The following is an 18,390-nucleotide window of genomic DNA, read 5'->3' on the forward strand; positions in this document are numbered from 1 at the left end:
GACCTGGCTCACCAAGAAATTAATCCATGTGGAAAAGTTCTTGGGGATGGATACTGTCAATCTCTGTATTGCAAATTTCAATGTTCTCTTTATACCCTCTGCATTCAGTTGCTGTGATCATGTCAAATTGTAATTTATATTTCTCTGTAACATATTTATCATTTAAACAAGAGGGTGATGATTAAATTTTAAAGTGATGAAATAACTGATGCACACAAGTTTAGGTTTGCCATCAACCATATGTTTCCACATTTGCAACCTGAATTTGGGTGTTGAGAGTAGCTGCTGTATTATATAAAATTGTTATTCCTGTACTAAAAGCAACAGAATTACCATCATTCACCCCATGTGAAAATTCCTTACACTTCTTTGGTTTTTCTGACTGTATGTCCAGAGCTCCTGCGAATCAAAAAATCTATTTAACAGCAATGTTTTCTCCTCAGTTTTCATAACTGTTTCAGGTTTAACTTACTACATCATGATTCTGCTGTTCCTTGAGTCGTTTTTATTATTGCTATATTTAGTGCATAGAGTAGCATGTACAGAGAAGGTCAAAGCTCTCTGAATGTCCTAATGAAGCCCTAGTGTTCAGCTTCCAGGGGATGAACCTGGACATAGTGAGCTTTATGTCAGCAGGATTTGTGACTTATGGATGCCAGAGGAACAGGTTGTCTTTATGATAGTCATGATAATTGCTGCATGCCCAGAAAAGTCTACATTGGTGTTACTATTCATTGACCAGATTACCTTGTAAAAAAAAAACCGTAAATGAAACCATATAAGATTAATATTCTTTCCAAAGACTGATAAAAGAGGGCAAATAGTTTAATGCTCTTCACCTTAAATTTTCTTGATAAGTCTGCAAGTGTAAGTAGGGAATGGGAGAGAGAAAGGAGAGGCTTGCAAGGTTACTGTGACATTTTTGTTGACAAGAATGTTGACACACTCAGAAGAGACTGAAGACTTTGGTGCTTGTTGGTTTGTACAAGCTCATTACTGCTCACAGATCTGGCAGCATGTGCAGAATATGCCAGGGAACAAGATTAAGCTGTGGTACATTCTCAGGGAAAAGGGCTACAGCACTGCCTATAACATTTGTCATAAAGCCTGCAGTTAGAAAAATGCCTCCTGGAGCTGCAGCTCAGCACAATGGATGCCATGTCTTTGTCCAGTGTTTTTGGCAAGAAGCTGCTAAACAAAGAACAAAGATGAGGTGGTATTTGACTGTATATGGAATGTTGGAGGAGGAAGGTGATTCCAGATGACGGTGAAAGTAAAAGGAGGTGAGAGCAGACAGCTGAATGATTGGAGACCTCAGTCCTCAGAACATGGAAAACACAGCCTTAAGGCTGCATGGTACTATAATTTCCACTACCTGGAGACTTCTGTTGGAGTCTGGAGAGTTCTGTTGAATTAAAGGGCAAGCTTTAATTCAGATTTAATTAAAATTTTGTGCAACATAGTTGTCTTATGACTAACACACAGCTGTGCTGATCATGAGTGAAGCTGGTGAAACCAGTGTCTTAAAATACAAATGGGGCTGCAGACAGTGACAATAAAGAGCAAAGCATATAGTCAAAGCCAAAAAATGCCAATGACCTTGTGGATTGTTGCTGATTTATGTGAGTTTCTTTTATTGACTTTCTGAATCTTCAGTTCAAATGAGCATTAAGAAAAACACAATAAATTCTAAGGACATCACTCTTTCTGATTCTTGTCACAACACAAATGGCCTTGAGAAAGTAACCTTTGAAATTTAAGCAAAAAGAACAATATTTTCTGACAACCAACTTTCTAAAAGCAGAAGGCCAATATGCCAACACATTTTAAATGGATTTATAAATATTGGATGCAGATGTATATCAGCTGTATTCTCCAAGTTAGGGACTTGTAGACTTCTCTGGGAAAGACTTTCAACTGTATATCAGATATCAGGACCTGAGAATTACTGCTGTATGCTGCTTTTATCTTTTTCTCTATTTTCTTGTCTCGTCTCAAATAACATTTGAGTGAACTAAAAACCGAATATTGACCAAAAATAAGACTTCATCTATTCTCTACATACTCTAGAGGAAATGAAATTATTTTGGGCCATGCACATGTAAAACATAATATATTCTGTGTGTGATTTTAAAAAAAGTTCATTTTTTCCCCTATGGTCATACAGCTTCAAATCCTGAATAAAATATAAGAGATGTTTCAGTTATTCTAGTCAGAAGCTATTGATTAATTCACATAGTATACAAGCAGTGGAGAACTGCTTATGAGGGCAATAAGCTGCACAGACATCGGAATTAGTTCAATAATTCTGCACAATAGTAGAACTCTTAAAATTAATGTCACCAAGCTGGAAAATATATTATCTTCTACTTCACTTTGGTCAGTGTTCTTATGGTTAATTATGTTCTACCTGGCAATCTGGTCTCTGATTTAGCCACCAGGCAGTGATCAATGATGTCACAGCTAGATCACTCAAGCTTTGGTAAATGTATGTGTACATAGAAGAACTTATTTACATGCTAAAACCTAATTCAAACAGTGAGCTGCATTGCAGAAATGTCTGATCCATGGGGTTGTTCCAATATTGCCACACTGCTCCTGCCATATTTCCTTGTAAATAGCACAAGAGAAATGCAGCTTTGAATCAGGATGAAATGGTATTTCATCTCTCTCAAGTTTCTCAAACCTCTGGCTGAGACTGCGTTTTGGGTCATGTGATAGTAAGTAGACAAGGATGGAGTGAAAAGGGGACATACATGCCTGAAAATGCAGCTACACTATGAGGAAAGGCTTCTGGTCATCATCTGCATAGAATAATACATTTCAAAGCATGGTCACTTTCTGCATGATGCCTTTTTGGAAAAAAATCACCAGTTTATTGGTGCTCCATGGTAGTATATCAGTGAAAATAAACAAATATGATAAATCTTGTTTGTAGAACTGTTAAAGTTTTTGAACTATCTGACAGAGAGAGCAGTGAGTATGTCTATATCTGAGGATTTTTTCTGAACTTCTAGCATTTCTGGTTGTGAAGGAAGTTCCAAAAACACGGATTTGAAGCCAGGTGTAAGTAAAGCCACTCCACAGCAATCTCCATCTGTATGAATGGAGTGAAATACCTATATCCAGCACCTCATTTTACTTCGTCTTCTGAAGAAAACTTCTATATTCTTCTTAATGAACATGGCAATTCCTCTAAAAGATACTTAGCAAAATATTTCTTTATGAAGTCAGGTAGCTGAAACCAGATTTGTTTAGTTTACTCTTGCACAGGACCACGTGTGGGAAATCTAATTTCCCACCCTAGTGGGAAATCTGTGGTTTATAAGTAGTAAGAGTAGTTTCTCCACTGAGCTGAAAAAAAGAGAACCTGTTATATTGGCATTTAAGAGGATATCTGTAGGCAGAGATTACAGTGCTCCTTTGAGTCTCACTCGGTTTCACTAGGAAATAATGCATATATTATTGCAGCACGTGTCTGTGCAATGATTTCTGAGTCTGCTTTGAGTCCGAATTTCTGCGCACCAAATATCACAAGGACACAGAGGCCTGATGGCATTAAATACTTACAAACCTCAGGGATCAGGAGCAGAGAAAGGGTGGGAAACATACTTGTGTCTCCACTTTGAGAGGAACTGTTTGGAGAAACAACATATTTGCATAAGATGTCTTAAAAGCTGGAAAAGTTTCAGCGAGTGCTTACCCCGCTCCTGGCTACAGAATCCAATCATAACACAAAATTCTAGGAATTTACATCAAGTAATGATTTTTAAACCAGAAGGTCTTTCACTTAGGACTTTAGCCAGGATTTCAACCTAGAGCTTTTTTACTAGAGATAACATTTTTATGACATCTTCTTTAAAATCAATCAACTTTTTTCAAAATTCAGTGAATTCACTGGGGAAATGCAAAAAAAACCAGGAGCATAATAAAAGCATATGTGATTTATACTAAGATATAAAAGTACTGTAGCAGAGCTCTTGGGAAATTAAATTCTTGGGAAAAAGGAAGATGGAAAAAGAAGTACTATGTTGGCTGGATTTTATTTCTGCATTTTTACTGGTGCATTCATGCTGTAAAAGCATTTAGCTGTCAGAAATGTTAATGTTCAACAAAATACATACTTTTAGTATTTACTGTTTCCATATCCCTACCTCACAATCTTTTTTCAAGTTTTCTGAATCCTGGCCATTTATAAATCAAATCTATTAGCTACTAAATCCAATAGTGTAAAGAACACATGAGAGTACACTTAGAAAGATAAAAAGTAATGATAAATATCAGGTGCATAAATTTAGGAACATTTATGAAAGCAATGCTCCTGGAAGACAATAGAAGTCCTCTTAAGGACTTGAAAATGAGACATTTGTAACAAAGTATTGACTTCTACTGCTTAACAGAAAAGGATGAATAGCTTAGTCACCTGAGAGAGGCACACTCTCTGCCAGGTTTCAAAGTGCTGTGGAAGAGTCAAGGATGCATAAAAAATCCTCTCATTTTTGTTACATTACTGGGTTTATAACCCTTAATTAAAAAAATAAGTTTAAAAAAATAACAAAACCTTAAAACAACAAAGACCAAAACAAGAAGTCCAGAACATAACCTAAGTTATTGCATTTTTTTTTTCTTTTCTCATCTAGTCTGAACTGGAATGAAGTGATTTTCTACTCTCAGCTTAGCTGTGTGAGGAAGGTCTTAAAATGCTTTGCCTAAAGCTCTGATGATGTGTTAGAAATGTATAAATGTATCAGCCTCCATCACGCAGAGACCATGACAGACTGTAGAAGCTACAAAAATATCAATCAGCACTTTGTTTCTTTCATCTTCCACTCAAAAACTGCCTGCAGGCATCCTTTCCAGCCGTATTGGAGGTAATGCTTGTCCTTGGGTGTTCTTGGGCAGGATCTCCTTGCAAGATCAAACTGCACAGCATACAAAGTTGGCCTGAAGGCTCACTGAACAGACAGACTTCTACTGCTGTGATGAAACAGATGTTCTGAAAGTGGTGTGAGCAGGGAGCATGACATCTGTCTTCTTACACAGGCACTGACTATGCACAATGATGGTCAGGAGCAGGACTTCCTGACAGGAGAGTTTTCTGGGTCACTCACAGTGTCAGAGGAAAACAGGAAGGCGTGATACTCATGGGAAACAGGGAGAAGATAGTGTTCAGGTCATTCAGGTGTGAGGAGCAAAAAAGCCTTTCTGGCCGAAGGTTTCTAATTTTCATTGAGCAAATTTTTACTCACAAATCCTGCCTGTCCATATCCTTCTTATACCCCTATTCTATGACAGAATCTTGTAGTGGAGACAGGATCTGGCAAAGACAGCAGGAGCAACTGCAGGAGCTGCTGATTGAGTGTTCTCTATCCTTGCTTCCCATTCAACCTCTTTATATGGGATGAGAATTTATATTCAGGTCAGCGTGCCAGACTATGTCAGTGCCTGTTTTTCCACATTTGGGCAGAGACTTTTGCTGGCATGTACAACTGTTAAATCTATGAGCCTCTGCTGCCTCTGCCAGTATTTTAAAAGTGAACTGTCTTCATCATCTTAGAAATGAGCATTTTTGGGGGGAATTTTTTTCAATGACAGTGTTGATAATTTTCTCCCTTAAAATTCAGGATAAAAAAAGAGGCAGGGAAAGAGAAAACAAGAAGAGCAATATATTTCTTGGCACCCTCCCTGCCAAGAAAGTATACAGAAGACAATGTACTTTGCCTGATTTTCAAGGTCATTGTGAAGGGTAGGGTGATAATTCGCATCTGCTTTGTTATAGACATAATGGAAATTAAAACATCCTAGCTTAGATGTTGTAAAAGAGCTTGCACAGCAGGCACTGACACTGGTGATTCAAAAGCAGTGTTCTCTTCTCAGCCAAAGCTCCCATCTGGTTTATGAAGTGCTGTGTTGCTTTCTAGTGGTGAAACGCAAAAGCTCCTGCTCTCCTGCAGTCATTAAAGGCTATTTGTCTCTCTAGCTGGCAATCAGACTGCACATATCAGTTACATATGTGCACCACACACAGATTTTATTCCATAAAGTCAGTGTCCAACCTGGCCATAGGTGCCTGCAGTTGAACAGCTGCAATATTCGATGCAGACTCTGTAATTCTTACACAGGTTAGCTTTGCAGACTTACCTTTAGGAGTCTGGACATCCCAGCGAGTCTGGAAATCTTTTATCCATGAAGGGCATATGCGTGATTTCCCTTTGCTTTTTCCACTAATGCATATGGAATATATATAGAATATATGCAATTGTAAAGAAAAATGTCTTGAAATTGATGGGCTTGGTACATCCCTAAAAGATTAGCATGAGAAAAAGGATCCCTTTCACAAAGTAATTAAATGGCTCTAAAGGCCTCATAAGCAGAGTGTGAACCTGGTACAGTAGGAGTAGAGAAATTCCAGAGATGTGTCATGGGGCTGCAACCTCAGAAAGAGAAACAGGACTCTGAGTTTCCAGATAGTTTCAGTCTCGACCTGATTACAGCTCAGTTAGCTTTGCCTCACTACTGGAGTTGAATTGCTAAGTATTTCCTACTTTTTCCTCCCATTTTGTGAGAAAAGAAGGACAATGAATATTTAGTGTCTATGCTGTATTTTGTATTATCTACTGCTGTGGCTCAAAGAAACCAGGGTGTTTGAAACATAGATTGGCTCAAAGAAACCAGGGTGTTTGAAACATAGATTTTTGTCATTGTAGTAGAATGGTTCATTGGGTACATATTAAAAAGCTTTGGGTTTATGCACAAAAAAAAAAGGTGCCCAAAAATATATGGAAGATCTTTTAGTGAACAACTGACAAAACAAAAAGAAAATAATCCAGTATTGGGTAGGAAAAAAAAAAAAAACCACCACACACACGCACACACAAAAAACCCGCAGAAAAACAGATTGTATGGAAGATGGCATTTTGCATTTCGATGCTGGTTAGTTTGAAAGCATTTTAATGAAAACTAGTTTCTCGAACAAGATAAAACGGGGGGTGGGGGGAACTCTCAAACAGTATTTTGTGCAAAATAGATGGCTGTAGATTTGACTATATTTAATCACTTTCGCCCAGTAGAGGGCAGGATGACAATGACGTAAATTCAGGAGCTGGCAGAAAGAGTTGAAAAGTGGTTTTCTCAAGGAAATGCTGGCCCTGCTCTGGCGCGTCAGTGTGTATCCCAACTCCTGCTGGCTGCAGCCTGACTTCCAGGCGTGCAACACCACTGGAAAGCGCTTCTGAGGTTTCCTGAGGCATCTGAAAAGAAATGCTGCCTTTAATACCAACAGATTTCACGTTTTCCAACAGTGAATTATGGCAGCTAAAAACCTGCTCAGGCAGAGCCAATGCTGTTTTTCCTGGTAGCACCAATGATGCTGGCCTCTTCCATTTCATGCAGCACATCTGGGACTGTCTTACAATATTCCTCTTCTTTTTCTCTCTGCAGTACTTGATTAAATTTTATTTGGTAGATGTGGAAATCCTTCTCTTCTTAGTGGTATTGCTGTAAATATTTCTTGTTAAATCAAGATAAAACTGCTTTGGCAGCAGGGTAGAAATAATTTTCTTACTGCACCTCATAACTGCACTCAGTACAAAAGAATGTTCTATTACAGTTACAGCATCTCTTTGAATGCAGAGTAGAGACAGCAGAGGCACTGCACCATTGAGACAGAGATGGTTTATTTATGCTGCTGGAAAGGGAGCTTACAACCTGGAGTTATGATTATTTGGACTGGAAGAGGACAGAGCAACAAGGTCAGCTTGGCTTAAGTTTGAGACAGAGAAGTGCCTGATCTTGGCTGCTCTGAGCCATCTTTGGTTATGAAAGCCTTCACAGAACATTGCTTTTATGTCATTTCCTTAAACGAGCATGAGAAGGAGCTGCCAGCAAGGCTCATGTAGCAGTGGACAGCAGCAAAATGAGATGTTCTTGCACAGGATGAGAGTCAACGACCATGGAGTGAATGGACTTTTACAGGCATGGGCCAGGAGCAGCTCCAGTAAAAGTGTCTGAAGAGGAACAGGGGGAAACACTAGGTAAAGTTAAGCTAAAAATAAAGCGAAAATAATAATTTCTTTCAAACACCAGCACCCATCCCACTCCCATCTGTGGGGAGCCATCCAAGACCTCCCTTGAGTGAGTTAAAACCAGCTGTCATAGTCTCAGTGCTTGACTTCTTATATTTAGCAAATAGCAACCACTTGAGCATGTTATTCTGACCCTTATGTACCCATCATGGTTCATTAGCAGAATTGGGCTAAATGTGACAGCTGATTTACCTGAATCATTGTTAGCAGGCATTTCTACCTAAAGACATGATAGGAAACATAAATGATAGGAAAAATAAATCCTTAAAATATCAGCTGAATGAATATTACTGCTAATGTGTACATGGTTAGGGCCAAATAAGACAAACATTTGTGACTTCAGTCTTTGCATTGATGTAGTTGAGATAGTCCAGCTCAAGCATCTTCTCGCAGCATGGAAGACAACAGCAGTGTGTTTATCTTGCAGTAATGGCACTTGGGTTGGTCTCACCATGCCAGTACCAATCATGTTCTTGTGTTCAAAGGACTTGTCAATATTTCTTTTCTTTTTTTTCTTTTTTTTTTTTTTCAGATTTGGAACACTAGAAATGTGTGTTTTAAAATGAGGCTGAAATGGGTAATTTTGTCTGTGTCAGGGGTGCAGGCCTTGCCTTTGAACTCTGCTTCTGTTATATTTTCTAGTGGTGAAACCATGGATGAAAGTAGACTGACAAAGAGTGTCCCTATCTGTAACCCTGTAGTCTTTGTTGCAGTAGTTTCCCATAGACTGTGTGATAGTATGCTTCATACCACTTTTGAAGTTAGGTTGTGTTGAAGTGTGGTGTATCAGCTATAAACAAGGACTGTGGGCATTCCAAGTTTTATATGAGCTCTTGTAGACAGCAGGAAATACAAATACTCTACTCCCAGTGAATAATCTCATGTTTTAAATTACTATTTGTAAGAAAATTCTGGATTCTAGTGGAATTCCCAAAGTAGTTTTTAATATAGCATCCTGATAACATCTTCTCTGGAGAAGAGAAAGTTTTCAGGACACTTTATAGCAAGTTCCAGTACCTAAAAGGGCTTAAAAGAGGGCTGGGGAGGGACTTTTTACAAGGGCACATAGTGGTCAGACACTTAAACTGAGGGGTAGGTTTAGACTAGATGTTAGGAAGATGTTCCTTACTTACAAGGGTGGTAAGGCACAGGCTGCCCAGAGGAGCTGTAGGTGCCCCATCCCTGGCAGTGCTCAAGGCCAGGTTGGATGGGGCCCTGAACAGCCTGGGCCAGTGAAAGGTGTCCCTGCCCATGGCAGGGAGGCTGGAACTGCTTGACTTTTAAGGTCCCTTCCAACCTAAAGAATTCTATGACTCTATTATGCAGCTTGATCATCCTAGGGTTTTAGATCTGGCCTAGCACTGGGACTACCCTGCTCCAGGAGAGAAACCATGAGGAGGAGGCAACCAGGATGAGGTGACACGTGCACAGTCCAGAGACACTGTGTACAGTCCAGAGTGCTGCGGGTGTTAGGAACTGCATTTGAAAGGACGTTTCTAACTAAAACGTCACAGTGCAATAAGTTAAATCATATGAATGTGGACCTTTCTCTGCCTCCATTCCCTTTTATAACATACAAATACTGTGTTTGAGCCTTAACATCTAAAACAAATGTATTAGGCCTCCAAGCAGGTAGGTTTTTTCTTTCTTCTGTGCTTTCTTTTCATCTTTCTTTTCTTTCCTCTTCCTTTCTTTTCATCCTTTGTTAGCAGTGAAAAAACATTTTGGATCCCACAAATTTGAAATTCCACCCTGTCTAAGTAACTACATCAAAAAACTGGAATAAAAGAAAAAACCACCAATCTAACCCCTACTATTGTTATCTGCAGTCTTGAAACACTCCATGTATCAACTTACAGGATGACTTTTATAAAACACTGGTGCTTCTCAAATGGTCTCTGAAGCTACTCAGTGGGAATAGCCAGCTATCAGCGAATTCTGTAGCAATTCCAACTATAACATACAGTAACAATAGTAATAAATGCAAAGTACAGCACAGCTCATAGCTCTAAACTATAAAAATACTGTCCCAATTTGTGGGGTTATGCTTGTTGAGATAAAATAAAGTCAATATAAAAGCTGCTTCTGTACTACAACTTCCAGTGCCCCAGGTCTAGGAAACATGGATATAAATGGGATGAATTCTGGATGCTCCCCAATATCCAGTGCCTTAGTACTGTTTGAAACAAAATCATTCTGATGCAACATAGTTCTCTGCTGGCTTACAGGTACTTAAAATAGAATAGCATTTACCTATTTATGTAAGGGAATAAGAAAATATTTTTATTGTAACATAACTGCATTAAGGAGACATTATTTTGTCAGAGACAATTGAAAACATATGGTTGTAGGTCTATATTCTGCTTTTAACTGTGTCTAGGTCCTCATAAATCCATTAAGAGCTGGGCATGAGCTGTAAGTACAGAATTTGGCTAGACGCTTCTTGTTTCATTTTCTGCAGCGGATGCAAGCTTCTGCCCTAGCCTCCCTAAAATTCATACTCTTCCTGAGCCTTCTGACTTATTTTACTCACATGCAAATCCTGACTCTTTGCTGTTTTATGCTGCCATTTTTTGTGAACATTTTTTGTTTGTTTCAGGGGCTAAAAGAGCTTGTATTTAGGGCTATGTGTGTTACTGTTGGGTAAGTGACTGGGAAACTACAACTAGACTGCAGCTCCACACATTGTGTGGGGAGAATGAACGGGGTCTTTTCCAGTCACGAAATTTCCCCTTGAGAATGGGAAATATGAAACTACTGCTGTATTTGGTAATCTCACTCCAAGGATGCATCCTACTATCCTGATGGCTGAACATCTTAGAAATTGTCCATTTCCTTTCTTGGTCACTTTACCATGACTGTTTGGATGTAGCTTTGGTATTTATGTACAGTTCCTATGTTATCCTTCAAGATCACGATTTTCCTTACCTTCTTACCCTTGTGTAATGGCTTATGTATTTTGTTTGTAGTGCAGGGTCCTTTATGTGTTTGTATGTGTGAATGGAAAACATGACCCAATATTAGATTTACAATCAAGATATTGTTAGCTGTGTTTGGCCAGAAAAGAAGTATTTAAAGCTATTGAGAAGGGAGAAAAAAAAATCTCTGGCAAACCATTTAAAAATATCAAAGGGATTTGGTTTCTGGATGAGAAGCTAGTTTTTCTAAATAAAACATCTATACTTTCAAAAATATTTCAGGGCAATTGTTTCTGTATGAAGCATGTCAGCCTTTCTTTTCAGTTAATGACTTCCCCCTGGCAGTGTTCAAAAGGTGTGTGGATGTGTCAGCTGGGGACATGGTTTAGTGGTGAACATGGTGGAGCCGGCTGCATTAACATTTGGGCTCCATGATCTTGGAGGTCTTTTCCAGCTTTTATGATTCTATGATGATAGAGTACAGAGAAGAAGATAGATTAGGATTTATTTCTACTAGTAGTACAACATCTTTGGCACAGGAAGAACACTTTACAACTTCTTTGCAAAGCCGCTAGTACAATGGAAGACACTTTGCCATGTATATTCCAGGTTGGTACTGCATATGAGCAATGAATAACAGAAGCACATTGCAGCTAAATATACTCTCTAGCACTTCATCAAAACCAGCTTGTCAGTTTACAGAGCAAAGAGTAAGATTCTTTTATTTTGCCTGATTTTAATCAGGTGTTTTAAGCAAAGTTTTTCAGTTCATTTTGGTTGTGGCATTCAGATGGGCTATCATATCTTTTCCATTACTACTCCATTTGGATTTTTTTAAGCCTACATAGCCATTATAGTCACAGGTAACTGAACAAGTTTAAAAATTGAAAGAGGATTTCTGTATAGCATCAGATCTGAATGTGTCATTATGATTAAAAATGTTATCCTTTCTTGCTTGCTTTTACTTCTTAGAAGAAGAAAATTGGTAGTTGTCTTTCTGGTTTGCTGTTAGAGTGTGCCTCCCCAAGGTTCTAGTTAAAATTGGGTGCAGATACTTAGATGTTGTCATTGTTCCTTCATTACCTGGTAGGAGTTGTCTCTCTGGGCATGTTTGGCAGAGATACATAATTCTGCACGTTTGCCAAAATGTAAGTATTCTCCTTTCAAAACTGTGTTTTGATTGCTGAACAGTATTTGTTATGTATGCAGCGCAATTAAGGAGATAAATGTGAAAATAGGGCATAAATAAAATCTAACCTCTGTTGTAGACACAGGTAACTGGAAGGGCTAAAGCAAGCCCACTGTAAATTTCACCCTGTTTTGCAAAACTGTGCCATGCTGTTTGTTGAGAACTATTGCTGTCTTTGTGAGAAAAAAGGATCTCAATATATTTAAGGTGTTGCTCATTTTTCCACTGAATCCACTATGCAAGCACATTCAGAAGTTTTTTCCAGTTTATGGACAGCTGAAGTTGCACATGTTGCAGGAAATACTTGTTGCCATTCAATTGAACCAAATTGAACATGTGCCTTCCTTTAGCATGTGAGTAACTTCCATGAGTCAAAGGACAAAAAATTACATGTGTACATAGCTAGATGTGTTTAAGCACCACCTGGACTGTGGTCTGAAGTATAAGTATGTTCCTGGTCTTATAACACTGCATTTCAGTTTTTCAGGCCTTTCTTAAATCATGTAAATCCAATGGGCTGTGTACCTCAAGGATAAGTAACATCCTTTTTCTCATGCACAGAACGAGGCTCAAAAGGACACCTTGACCTCACAGAGTTAATAGGAGTCCCTCTTCCTCCTTCAATCTACTTTGTCACGGGCTACGGAGGGTTCCCAGCTTACAGCTTTGGTCCAGATTCCAACATCGGCCGGCTGACCAGTGTTATAATACCATCACCTTTCTTCCGGGATTTCGCTGTGGTGGTAACCGTAAAGCCCAACAGTGATCGTGGGGGAGTGCTCTTTGCAATAACAGATGCCTTCCAGAAAACCATCTACCTGGGGCTGAGGATTTCACCAGTCGATGACAGCACCCAGAGAATAATCATGTACTACACAGAGTCTGGATCCCATGTCTCCCGAGAGGCTGCTTCCTTTAAAGTGCCAGTGATGACTAACAGGTGGAATAAATTCACAGTGACTGTTGAGGGAAGTGATATTGCTTTGTTCATGGACTGTGAAGAATATCAGAGGCTTCAGTTTCAAAGGTCTGCTCGAACCTTGGTATTTGAATCTGGCTCTGGGATATTTGTGGGTAATGCAGGAGCCACAGGACTGGAAAAGTTCACAGTAAGTGCTCTCTGATAAATTCACATGCCTCAGTGTTTAATGCACGTACTCTCTACACAAGAAACCCTGCTTACAGAGGTTATATCCCAAGTGAGGGTCAAATCATATGGCTTATTTTCCATACCTAGATAGGGTTTGGACAGTGAAGTTATATAATCTCTGGTTTAATATACAAATGTTCTGGGAGCCTCAGAATTTTATTAATTGTCCAGATATTAAGCCAAATCTTCAGTTTGAATATTAGAAATTTCGAAGTAAATATGTCACATAAATTTTTATGGCCCTTCTAAGAAAGGAAGATTTCAGAGAATTCATTTTCCTAATTTCTGAGAATACCTTATTATTTAGCCAATGTTTAAAATGCTTATTAGTTAGGTATTCACATTCAACATCGGAAGGAGAATGATGTCATCAAAGGTAAAGATAGTTGGAAGATAAGCGTGTATTTTTACAATTTATATGTTATTTGAATCTTATCAGGTGCTTTAGGAAATAGAATGCACCAAAACCACTACTAAGAAGCCTTCTTAGCTTGAGTGCAAGCATCCTTCCTGCTGCATCCTGACTGAAATTCTCAGCCACTGAGAGCACCCAGCATCTGTGAGATCAACTTGTTGTCAAATGGAAAGGAAAATGTCACACTTTATCTGTCTTATTTTTGTATTTCCTGTACTTCAGAACTTGTATTGTGTTTTGTGAGATTAATATCTCTTCTAAATTAGTCAAGCAGCAGCACAAAACAGCAGATTCTTTTCTGTAGAGAATAAAGATGTTCTTTCCAAAGTGCAGGCATACTGGCAGGTTGTGGGTTCCACCTGTTAAGCAGCAAGTTTAATGTACTTTTATAATTTGTCTGACTAGTCTAAGTACCTAGAATCATAGAACTATATGGATTAGCAAGAAATGAAGGGTGAAAAGTGATATGTAGGAAAACTGCGTGTTGATGGTACCTTTCTCAGGCAAATAGGACTGGAGTATTGTGAATACCTGATCACTAAGAAGGATTGACAAACACTCAAGAAAAGGAAAATGCTTTGGTGTCCCATCTGGAGAACACATGCGATAATCACTTGCTGAGATTATCACCAACAAATCTGTAAATATGATGACAGAAATGCATGATGGGTGACACTGTAATGCATTTTCACTGAAACAGGCTGTTCTGTCTGCTACATTGAGTACATACATTTCAGCCAATACTTTGAGTGCTTCATTAGCACTGTTTGTGACTTGTACTCTAGGTTCCTGTGCCTTTACTTCTTCATGCATCATATGTCACAATTGCTTTTGAGTAGAAAAACTAAATGCTTGAACCTCACTCAAACTCTGTTTCTATGCCAAGAACTGTTTACATTAATTGCCCAAAACAGAAACAAATCATAGCAGATTGTGCAAATGAATAGACGTCAGATGCTGGTTTGCTCTGGCTAATGGGAGTTCATGTGTATAAGGCTCTGATTGTCAGACACAAAAGGACATAACTATCATCCGATTTATTGAAACCAAAGGAAAATCTGGCCGTGATGCTTGCAAACAACAACCAAGTATAGCTGAATTAGTGATGATGCCAGATGCTGCAAATTAGTTTTTACAGGGAAGGCAGCAGCAGCCATAAGACCCAGAGAGGGAGTTAAATATTGCATACCTACCATCCCTATTATGCAGATTGGTCCATGACTTTCCTATCTGGAGAAATTGAGGAATTGGCAGGCAGTAACACTTGGGAAACATTAGAGCTCTCCATTTTGCTTTCTTTACTGTTGGGGCCACAGATTAAAACGAGAGAAGTAAAATGTATATTCCAAATGTGATTCACTTGTACTGTGAAAAAAAGATCACTTCCAGGAGACTGCTTAATTGGTTGTACCTCCTTTCATGTATGATTTTTCAGTGAACTATTCAGTCAGTCTGACAGCATTCAATATCTGAGTTGCCCATTCAGTTTTGAGAGAAACAGGATGCTGAGATTACTGAGCTGTTGCCTCAGAAGGCTGGCAAACTCAGGAGGCAAAAGTGTTTTATCATCTTGAAAGGTAGATAAATTAGAGGATTTTTAAAGATAGAATCACAAATTTGATTCCTTTCTAAAATATTCTAGGTGATGTGTTACGTGTGAGCAGGTTCTTGACTTGAATACCTATCTTTGTGTCCTATCGTGCATCACATCTAACTGTGAGATCTTGTAACAAGGAAACATCCCCCACATTTCTTAAACACTTTGAGTATTTGCAGAAACAATTGTTAAATGTTTTAAATGAAATTGTTACAGCTCCTTCAGCATGTCAGACTGAGAAGTAGAGTTTGTGACTCTGTAAAAAGAAATTGAATTTTCTGATTGTTTTCAGAAAATCCGTCTCCTTTATTTCCTCTCTGGAAAGTTTTAAATTGGTTTCTTCCTGACTCACTTCATCACTTATTGGTATTCCCATCCCATCCTTAGTCTCCATTTTTAGGGTTTTCACATGCCAGGGTTTTCTGGAGCTGCAATGCACTTCTTAACTAAAAAAAGCAGTGTTTTACAGAGTGTGTGGCATAATCCAGGACTAGATCCTTCAGCTGGGGCACTAACAATGCAGTGTGGTGACCATAGTGTTATTGCGACATGACAGTCACTATATTCTGCCAGCTTCCTTTTGCTCTACATTTTGCAAAAGGAAAATTTGTGAACATATTTATATCTTTAAATTTGGATTATTATAATGAAATTTTATACTTCAGAATATTTTCCAAGTAAATCAGAACACAGTTTGAGGTATTTTGGTGCTTTGTTTATTTCCCACCCCTCCAGCCTCACTCCCTTCACACATGCTGCTTAAAATATTACTTCCTTGAAATGTTTTTGATGTTCCATGCAGGGCTCGATTCAACAACTGACAATCAAACCTGACCCAAGGGCTACTGAAGATCATTGTGAAGATGATGACCCTTATGTAAGTATTCTTACACAGTATTCCTCAATGCCTCGGAGATTTCAAAGTAAATTTCCATTTGACAACTTCCATAACATTAGATGTAGTTTTTTTTCTTAGAAATATTGTATCATACTTCAAAATGTAGGAGGCAGATCTTTTTTTCCTGTACAACCCCTAAACCTTTTTTTTTTCCAAAAGTATAATTTTATTTTGTCTAAAACACCTTTCAGGAAATGAACTATGGCTTTTATTTTTCTGAAGGTTCATTTTCATGGAAAGCTGTAAGTACTGAAATAAGTTAACATCATAATGATACTGAGGCTTTGCCAGCCAAAAGAAGGGGCATTTTCCTGCATTTAAAGGCCAATTCCTTGGAGGTCATGCTTTTTTTCCCTGACTTTTATGAACTTAATAACTGGATTTTGCGCAGGCTTCAGGGGACAGCAGTGGCAATGGCAGCATTCAAGATTATGACACTTCTGAGGCACAAGAAGCTCTTGCACCTTCTCGTCTTCCCATGAGGGTAAATTTATTTGATGTATTTACTTTAAAATTCTGATTTAATATTACTCTTCTAAAGGGCGGGGTCTGGATTTGATTGGTAGCTTTCATATTTGGCAATTTCCAAGGGCTCCCAGGAGAATAACCCATCCATGAGAATGATGGCACAGTGCCAAATAAAAAATCTGGAATATTTGACAACAATCAGCAACCAGATATTGGGAAGAGATTACAAGAATACAAGATTGGGAAACTATATATGACACTTCCTGGGAACACTCTTTTACTCTGCATCAGTTTTTATCTCAGGAAATTCTTGAGTCAAGAGTGTATGTGGTTAGTGGAACTTAGCTGAGTTATTCATCCTTTAATTTCTTGTTTTGTTGTTTGGGATTTTATTAACACATGAGAATTTTACCACCCTCTGATTCCTGCTGCAGAATTCCTTGTCTAATTTAATGACTTGTTTAGTGAACGACTTGGACCTTTTTCTTGCCCTTCTGAACATGCAAACTGTGGCTCTCATCTAGTGGTTCATGGGCTGGATGACAGAGTAAACCAGCTGTTTCTTACTATATTTAGAGATTTCTAACACATCGTGTCCTCCTCACTTTTTGTACCAGTCTTAATTATTCCAGTCCACTCCTCAAAATTAAGCTTTCCATGCTGCTTGTGTCAAACATTCTTTTTTTTAAATACAAGTTCTCATTGGTTCCTTTAGAGAAAATCAGTAGGTTTCTGAGAAATAACTTCACAGAAATCATTCTCACATTTGTCTGATATTGTACATAATTCAGCTATTTCACTGTTGAATCTTACAGAACCCATGGGCAGATACTTTTTTGGTTGTGATGTCCTGTCATTCAATTACTGTGTTTCTTACCCTTTTCATACCAAGACTTCAGTTGTAGTCATATCCACTGCTGAGTTTCCCAAGAATATTTTTCTTCAGGAATTTTAACTCTTCCAGGGTCAACATGAATGGAAGAAAACCTTCTCTTTTTCTATTGTAGCCTTTAAAGTCTCTGATAGTTCATTTTATAACTTTATTAAGTATTGACACACTCTCTTGCTCCTGTTTTGAATAAATTTTTATTAATTTTTTTGCCTTTTACATATGAGCTCATTAAACTCATTTTGGCCTGCCTTGTGCTTTGCACAGAATCACAAACTAGTTGAATTTGAAAGGGACTTTTGAAAATTGTCCTGTCCTATTCCCTTTTCAAAGCAGAGCCGAATACAGCTGGTTGTTCAGTGAGCAGGTTGTTCAGTGCCAGTTGGTTTTGGATTTCCTCAAGAATGGAGACTCCACAGCTTCTCAGTATCAATGCAGGTTTTTTCTGACATAGAGCCTGAATTTCTTGTATGTTAATGTGTGTCTATTGTCTCTTTTCCCTTCACTGGCTACAGCCAGTGAGAAGGATCTGGTTCTGTGTCTTTTTTACTCCTTCTTACCAGGATATTCTACACATTGATAAGACTGTTCTGAGCCTTCTTGAGGCAGTCCTTGCTCTCTCATCTTTCTCTAAGTGATCAAAAGACAGGCAGCTGGCCCCAGCTGGTACTGCTGCATGGGGTAATTCCTCACTGGATGCAGTATTTGCACTTCACTTTTCCTGAATTTCTGCAGCCAGGTGGGGTCTTTCCAAATAGCAGAAAAATCACCTAGGGCTTGAT

At 38.6% G+C, this 18,390-nt stretch overlaps 1 protein-coding gene across 1 annotated transcript in view; it reads left to right on the plus strand.

The window, feature by feature from the left end:
• Positions 1–18,390, plus strand: part of COL15A1 (collagen type XV alpha 1 chain) — a 112,590-nt gene that overhangs the window by 20,645 nt on the left and 73,555 nt on the right. The window contains exons 3-5 of the mRNA XM_066323519.1: positions 12,753–13,300; positions 16,156–16,230; positions 16,643–16,735. Coding sequence (XP_066179616.1) covers positions 12,753–13,300; positions 16,156–16,230; positions 16,643–16,735 — 716 coding nt within the window. The remainder of the gene's footprint in view (positions 1–12,752; positions 13,301–16,155; positions 16,231–16,642; positions 16,736–18,390) is intronic.

This window comes from Sylvia atricapilla, chromosome 1 (genome assembly GCF_009819655.1).
Source record: "Sylvia atricapilla isolate bSylAtr1 chromosome 1, bSylAtr1.pri, whole genome shotgun sequence".
NCBI lineage: Eukaryota > Metazoa > Chordata > Aves > Passeriformes > Sylviidae > Sylvia > Sylvia atricapilla.